The sequence below is a fragment of the Mytilus californianus genome, unplaced genomic scaffold, assembly GCF_021869535.1.
Source record: "Mytilus californianus isolate M0D057914Y unplaced genomic scaffold, xbMytCali1.0.p SCAF_9, whole genome shotgun sequence".
Taxonomy (NCBI): domain Eukaryota; kingdom Metazoa; phylum Mollusca; class Bivalvia; order Mytilida; family Mytilidae; genus Mytilus; species Mytilus californianus.
Genome location: NW_026262745.1, coordinates 47,808,961 through 47,817,752, shown reverse-complemented (window position 1 = coordinate 47,817,752; position 8,792 = coordinate 47,808,961). Strand labels below are relative to the sequence as shown.

The 8,792-nt window shown below is 30.7% G+C and overlaps 1 protein-coding gene across 1 annotated transcript; it reads left to right on the top strand.

Moving 5' to 3' along the window:
• On the top strand, positions 1–8,792 carry LOC127715933 (uncharacterized). The gene is made up of 7 exons (XM_052222041.1): positions 1–134; positions 923–1,123; positions 1,883–2,047; positions 3,585–3,647; positions 4,968–5,348; positions 5,771–5,852; positions 6,474–8,792. The coding sequence occupies exons 1-7, from the start codon at positions 80–82 to the stop codon at positions 6,793–6,795; spliced, it is 1,269 nt and encodes a 422-aa protein (XP_052078001.1). The 5' UTR covers positions 1–79; the 3' UTR covers positions 6,796–8,792.

The following is an 8,792-nucleotide window of genomic DNA, read 5'->3' as shown; positions in this document are numbered from 1 at the left end:
AATTAGCAAGGAAGTTGAAAGTGTTCATGCATATTTAGTTTTTTTTAAATTAAGTATTTCGTTCGTAATCAATTAGACGATGGAAACAATATTATGGATTTTATTCTTTGGTATACTGACGATTATTACTCAAGGTAAGAACTGAATGTGGTTTGTGAATATATAACAACATATTAATATTTATTAATAAAGTATACCTAATAGAATTCTTTATAAACAATGATTAATCGACCTTAATAAAAGTAATAACACACTTTTCAATAATCACTAGACTTAAATATAAAAAAATGTTCAGTAAAACACTAAATCCTAAAAAAGTTATAAAAATATCATTGAGCCTTCATATCTGTACCATGCCACAAGCTCTATGAATTCACAACTCTTTCTGAATTTTTGTACAATCTGTATGAAACTAAAGTGTTTTTTTTAAATATCGCACCGTTTTTTCGTAAGAAAAGGGTATCTCTGTATTTTCATACGAACTGGGATAAAATTAATGTGAATTGAAATTGAGTTCTCTTTGGAAGATCTACGTACTTTTTCACTGCTGTATGGACAATTTCGGAAATGATGTCTATATATGTTTCATTTGCCTACTTTCGTCCTTCTTTCATTTAATTGTCATCGTTTATGACTATTACCCTGATTTTCATTTGTCACGACGAAAATGATTAGTGCTACTTTTAGAGGGGATTAGAGACCAGTCCAATGTTTTGTATTTTTCACTTTACCCACTCTTAAATTGTTTGTTGACATGTTCGTTGTTTTCAATTTTTGTTCTGTCATGAAGTTGTCTGTCTTTTTTTTCGACTTACATGCATATATTTCCCCCTTTTGAATCTCCTTAAAATTTTACAAAAAAACTCAAATTTGTAGTTTTCAATTAATCTGGATCATTTACTTCATTTCTTTGATTTTACAGGTGATCCGTGTATTGATTATAAAGTTTTGGATTCAGCGGACGACTCCAGACGGTCTGCTGCAAATGGCTACGGACAATTATGTGATAATACCCTGGAGTCTGGATGGTATAGAATTATCAGCAAAGCTGGGGAAAGAATGCCAACAGAATGTATAGTTGGCGGTTTCCGTTGTGGGACAATGTCCTCTATATGGATGAATGGTAAAAATAAAACTTTAAACTCGAGATTGTACGGTTAATGTAGTAGGACGAGGGGAACATTAGAAATCTAGACGTTTCACTCGAAAGCATTAAGAAATGCACATTGTTTTTAAACAGCTTGCTTAATGAAAAAAATATATTCAATCAAATTGTTTTCTGAGACATTTTAATCTTCCCCATTTCAGTAATATATATTATCTTGTGAAAATAATTATTTCAAAACTTTATCAATAATTTCATTTTCTCACTATTTTCAGAAAATTAATAAAACAAAAGCTTAAACAATAACTAGATAGTAAAAAGTCTCTTTTTCGGAAATGCATGGAACAGTAATTTTTTGGACCAAACACATAAGTCGAAACAAAGGATCGTTTAACATCTTGTTTGTTAGAACAAACAATATATTTGACATGAATATTTAGTTTATCGAACCCTGCGCTCTATGTTTCCTCGACCTAAAGGAGCTAAACGTCTATACTTGTTTGTCAACATTTACCAAAAATCATTATTTTTGGCCTACATCGGGTGTAAATGCCAACTCTTTATGGAAATTATTTCATTTTCATTTTCTTAAATATCTTTCTATCAGCTTGAACCTCTTTCAAAACAATAACCTAATATTCGGGGTAGAAAACGGGAAACCTCATAAGATTTACATCTTTATAGTGAAAAAGGTACAATATCATACGTAGTCTGCTTATATATATTTATTAGTGCACGCAAATCGAAGTGCTTTTAAAGTTTTCATTAATGTTATAGGAACCTACCCAATTACAAATGAGATAAAATCAGTTACAGCATGTACAGCAAACTACAATGGAAATTGCTGTGCCAATTCTCATCAGATAAAAGTGAAAAACTGCACCAATTACCTTGTCTACAGTTTGGTTCCTGTAGCCCCATGCTCTCAGGCTTATTGCTTTGGTAAGTAAAACATTCGTTCCACAAAGACGACATTTTAATATATACCTCTACAAAATTCTAAAAATCATATATTCAAAGACAAACAAAAGTTTTCAATTAAGGCACTTTTGTTCGTCGTTCTGTCGTTTTTCATTCTTTTGGTTATTATGTTTGATCTTCATTTCGATTTTCTTTCCATACGATATCATAGAACTAGGCTAAGATCTAATACTCCAGTGATAAAAGCTAGCTATAACGGTGTGCCTTATGTCAACATAAAGTCATGTAAGTGTTTGGATATAATCATAAAATATTGTTTTTTTTATTACTGTTTCTTGTTTAACAGTCCTTTCATAAATAACAATGCTGACCATTCAGAACACAGAGGTTAACGAATTATGGGTTTGATGAAAAAGGCTTAGGAATTTAAAATTTCATTTTAATACAAGTATTGAATTAATTTTCAACTGATATAAGATTATTTTAATTTCAAAGGTACATTTGTATAACAAATTGTGTCGTTACAGAAAAACACATATAAATAGTAATTTAGTGTGCAACTAGAAACAGTAGTCATTTCAGTATTGGAATATCAAATAAATTGGAAATGGTTGTAATTTGCCAATGTGTAGTTCTTTCAATCTATATATTTACATCAACTATTGCATATAACTTTTTTATTAATTATTAATCTTTGGATTCTTTTTACACATGTATTGTTTTCTATTTCTTAATTTCCATTGACCACATTTGCTACCGTCTCCTGTTTTCCTTGCTTCAAATATGAGTACCCTAAATATGAATCAATTAAACAAGCACAATGAACAGCAAGATGCAGTAATTTTCAATCAAAGGGTGCACATAAGATAATAAACATATATCTTCTCTTTATTGTAAATTAAATAAGGAATCATCCTTCATTATTATGATTATATTGGAATAAACGATATCATTACGAGGCTAAGAAACAAGTAGACATCAAAGGATTGTCAAGTTGTTCTTTCCTGTGTTGTGTAGAATGTACACCTTGCAGATAAACCACGATGGAAAGTGACGCGAACAAACGATGTCGGATTTCCTTTTCTTTCTTTCCCTTTATTATATGAATATATGGCGCAAATAGCATAGTTGTAGTACTGAAACAATACACCACTAGTAAACTTTCAAGGTTGTCCATGCCTCCCTCTCCTAAACATTATTTTTTTTAAATACTACATGTATATGAAGCAATCGTACCAAATCTCCCAATCTTTAAATGGAAAATTAACTTTAAGAACACGTGGCTAATTACAACAGCAACGAATATAACACGCAAAAACGGGATAATAGCATGTTCTCTGCAATATTCAAGTAATATCTAGTGCTGTTTTACAGACACACAGACTTGGGTTTTGAGCGTGACAGATGTTTGCCCTTTTCACAATAGGACACCGTTGAATCATACACTCATGTAATTATGTAATAGATTGATAGGTTTTAAACTGTTATTGTACAATACATTGAAAAAGGATTCTCTTAACATAAGAATGCACATGTATAAGTTGTATATATATTTCAGGATCAGAGCTTCCTTGTCCGACTGGAGAAACTTCTGATAATGGTTTCAGTCCTGGGTGTGAACGTACGTATTAAGGATCAACCTTTGTTATTGTATTTTCTTATTTGAAAAATATATTCAATTTATTATCCATAGTTTTGTCTCACTTCTTTACAATAATTAAACATAGATAATCATTTGTTAAAATACTACAATATTTTTGTAATCGAAAAATCTATGATATAAATCGAACGTCGAAACTAAAAATGTATCATCTTAAAACTAAACAAAGACGAAATAATTTAGATAAACGAATGATATAGATTCTTTTGAACCGGTCTTGTATTTTTTGTCTTAGTGTAAATAGGACGATCAAGACAAAATTGTCTGTTACAAACTATGTAACATGTTTTACATCATCGACCAAAATACGGAATGAGTATAGCAGTTAAAACTCTCTTAGTGAGTTGTCCTTTTGAGCATCGAAAAACACGGAGTATAGTAGAATTTATACCTGAGTTCATTTCCTTTATAGCCCTCTTTCGCCAAAAGATAATTTTGCCACCACTTTTTCGCCAACTTATTTTCCTTGTTGCAAACTACCTTAATTGCTTTACGCAGCGTTATCGTCTCATGTAAATCTGTAATCTAATATAACATGTAACGTGAAATTACATTGAACATTATTCCCACATCTCTATTCTATAATCAATATTTTAATGAATGAACATCAAATTATAGTTATAATTTAGTTTGTATCCGAAACATCATCAGGTCGTGATCCATCCTCGATCTATTTATCGGATACGTACTATCTAGTTGAGTGTTCTGAGTGTGAGAGGTTTAGCGCTATAAAACCAGGTTCAATCCACCATTTTCTGCATAAGAAAATGCCTGTACCAAGTCAAGAATATGACAGTTGTTGTCCATTCGTTTGATGTGTTTGTGCTTTTGATATTGACATTTGATTAGGGACTTTCCGTTTTGAATTTTCCTCGGAGTTCAGTGTTTTTGTGATATAACTTTTTTCTGAATAAAATAAGCAATGTTTTTTATCTTGTTTGTTAATTCTTTAGCCAAAGTTTTTCGCAAATAATTTTTTTTCTCAACACAGTTTTATTATTTTTCGCCAAATTCGAAAATTGCGACGGAAACTCTGATTATAATAAAATTATATATAAACTACATTGTAAATTGTTAAAACTAAAATGTATTAATGTAAACATGCCAGTTATTAATCAGTGTAGCCTGAGCACCAAATTAGAGCTGTTTACAGAAACGCCAAGTGCATTAATATAGAATAAGCTATACAGTAATTATAACAAAATTAGAAACAAACAGTGATATAACATAACCAAAATTAATGTTTAATTATACAATTTCTACTCCCATGTACGTTGCAAGTACCAAAACCAACAACATTAACGACAATAACATCAAGATCGACGACAAAAGCAAAATCAAATACAACAATCTTCACAACAATACCGTCAAGATCAGCGACAATAGCAACAATCTTCACAACAATACCGTCAAGATCAGCGACAATAGCAACAATCTTCACAACAATACCGTCAAGATCAGCGACAATAGCAAAACAAACGACAACAACATCAAGATCAACAACAATTTCCACAGTAATACCTTATGAAATATCTACAACCTTGGAAACAATAAAGACATCCAGAGCTGCAATCGATTCATCCATGACTACAACACATTCAGTGGAGATATCGACTACTTCACTAGTGACTAAACATACAACAACACATCTACCACAAAAAGGTACGGAAACAAAAGTTCTGTATTCTATCAATGCTCAAATTGTGTATGAATAATGACTTGTTAAGAATGAAAATTTTGTAAAGAATGTGAATGATATTCACATTCGTGAATTATTACGAGTAGCAAAAGTGTTAACATGGTGTTTCAATTCAAATAAAGCACGTAATTATACGTTTTATCATAGTTATTAAAGACAACATAATTTTAAATTTAATATCAACTGCCATTATTTTTTTGTTTTCGTACAAATGGCTTCTACAATAAAACATTATAAAAGATGGCTAGCATATGGAGGATAATTGAAATGGCGATATCAAAATATATATTTTTTATAGCACATGTTGTAAATCTCAACACTATGTTGACATGCAAGCATTTTTTTTAACATATTTAATTTGTGCAATTCATTTTGTCAATTTTAGATGAAAAGGCAACAAGTATGACTGTTGTTGGTCTGACTGTACTTGTTGTTTTCTTGCTGATTGTTATAGCTGTATTTGTTGTGTAAGTATGTTCACCTAAAATTATATAAATAATGCAGTTAACACAACTCGGCAACGATGGACGAACTGTTTCAAATTGAGGTTAGAAGTAATTATGTTCAGAAGTATAAAATTCAGGTATACCATGTTAAAGCAGCAACACAGGGATGATGATTTTAAGTTTTACTGCTGAATGTCATACGCTATACATGCTCAAATTGGATGAAAATAGTTTCCTAATTTGGTTTACTGTGTAAAAAAAACAGACTGAAAAGATGAGGTACAACCAGTAATATTCAAATAATTGAAGATGGATTGAGTACTTTTCACAGATTGACTAACATTGTTTGTTCGTGTATAACTGATTTTGCAGACTGAAATAAAACCTGCATATAATTTAATTGAAAATCTGTGTTTCGTTGAAAACCTATTTGTTTGGTCCACATATTTTCACGAAATCCATGAAAATTAGAACCCCTCAAATAACAATGTATCAACAGTATAGTATTATTAAGGAATAGTAATTGTTCTCCTTACCTTATGCTGAGGTTAACTTTACATCATTTTGTAAGCTTATTATTTATTTTACTTTTAAACGCATTCTAAATTCATGGATATAGCCTGCTTCAACTATTTATTACAGAATTTTTAGACGAAAACCTAACTGTCTAAAGGACACAAAGAGTACATCCCCTCCAACCTACGAAGAAACGGTGAAGACTGAAAACATAACTAATCCGTACGCACAAATCGAGGATACCAGTCATTATTCTTGTATAAATGACAACAATTACAATGAAGGCTACGATGAGATTCCATATGAAAAAAATCAGACTGTGCAGGATAATAAACTGTACCTTCAAAACTTTGCTACAATTCCAGCTTTAAATCAGATCGTAGAGGAAAATAAGCTATATCTCCAAAAACCTCTTAGTGACTCAGTGCCACTAGATAACCCTGAATAACCAAAGAATTTACAATAAATAAATTTATTTAAGCATGTTGACCGGTGTATAATTTCTTATACACATACTGTAAAGTTATTAATATCATCGAATGAGCAAATGTCAAATTTTAATTATAGTGTAACATATGATAATTGAACATGATTGTAGATAATGTAAACACATTGTACAAATTTTGTATCATATTTATACTTTTGTGAACAATTAAAATGTAATATTTATAACTTACATGTTACAGATATACGACTTACACATGCAGTTGTCATGAATTGGGTACTTATATTATAATAATTTATCATATTCGTTATATTATATTGAAAACAGAATACATTGCATTGTCAAATGTCATGTTAAGGAATATGTCTCAATGCAGTTGAAGAAACCCGCTACTATTCAGAGATTGATGAGTTCACACATGGAACTTATGCTTTATTATAACTGTCACAGTAAATTGACACCAAGTCTACAAACTACGCAGCATGTTAAATCAATTTATAAATGATTTAGTGGTTTCACGACCGTTCCTTTTTTTTGCATGACATGCAAATGATAACCTTTTTATATTGTTACTAAACACATTTGATTTACAAGTTATGTACAATTTGATATAATCCATGGCTGTTCTCCCACCTCACTCGTCTTCTTCTGGTTCTGCATCTTTTGTTTTAATTTCAGGCAAATGCATATATTTTCGAACATTGAATAAGTAAGGCTAAATTTAGAATGTAAATATTGACTGAATCAATCATGTAACCAATTATTCATAATCAATAACAGAATCGTCAGTATATTTCCTAGCAGTGTAATCACAATAGCATAAAATGCTACTGATCAGTTTACCAAATCAGGAATATGTCAGTCGTTTTTTTTTTCACTTGTTCCCTTGATTGATAACGTTTGATTTTGTCAGTTTTAATGGACTTCCCCTTTTAGAATTTGCTTTGAATTTGTAATTTTTGTTATACTTTTTTCCTACTGCAACTAAAGGTTCTTGTGATGTTGTATATATTTTGGCATTTTTGTTGCTAATTTTTTGTGTTATTAATGGTGTTTTAAGGAATTGGTTAGCCCGTTTCAACTGAGTTTTATAGTTTTGTATATGTTCTTTTGGTGTCCAGTTACACTACTGTATATGGTTTGGTAGGGTTGAGCGCTCGCAAATATGTTTAACCAGTCACCTTATGTGTGTACCAGTCACAATTCAGGAGTCTAAGATTCAGTGGTTGTCATTTATTACTGTCTGTCCTATTTGTTTTTCGTTTATTTTGTTGTACCTAAATGAGCCGGTAATTTACTCGTTTGAACTGTTTAGATTTTTTTCATTTCTGGACCGTTTATAGCTTGCTGTGCAATATTTGTGGTGGTCATTGTTGACGTTGACATATTGATGATAAGTTTTACGCCATTTGGTTTCTTGTGGATACTTGTCGCATTTGCAGTTAAACCACATATTCTTATGTTTATATAGGTTGTCTTTTCCTCGTCTTCCATTTTTTCTACAATGGTATTGACGGTTTCTCTTCGAATTATGACTTTTGAATGTCTTCTTGGTATCATCCGCCTATTTTGGTCATAAAATACTACATTTTTATAATTCTTGTTATACTGTTTAACAGAAATTGTAGTGTTACGTTGTTTTCCTATGTCCCATAGTACATAACAGTCCAAAAGAGTTTTCACTCATCCTTTTTTTCTGCAAAATATAATTGATTCAATTCCTTTATGTATATGCAGTTAATGATTGGGAAAAGGTGTTGTAGTGTTGAAGATTTTTGCTTTATTCAAAGGCCACTGTTATATTATTATCGGTTGAAAAGATACAATATTAAAAATATATATAAAAATCGCTTAAAAATTTTCTATATTTTATATCATTATTGTTAATATACATTTCTTCCGGAACTATGATTTAACAAATAATGTAGAGTTATGAGATATTTTCTAAACAAATACCCATATTTCACTGTATAGTCAAATAAAATGTCTTCAATAAACTC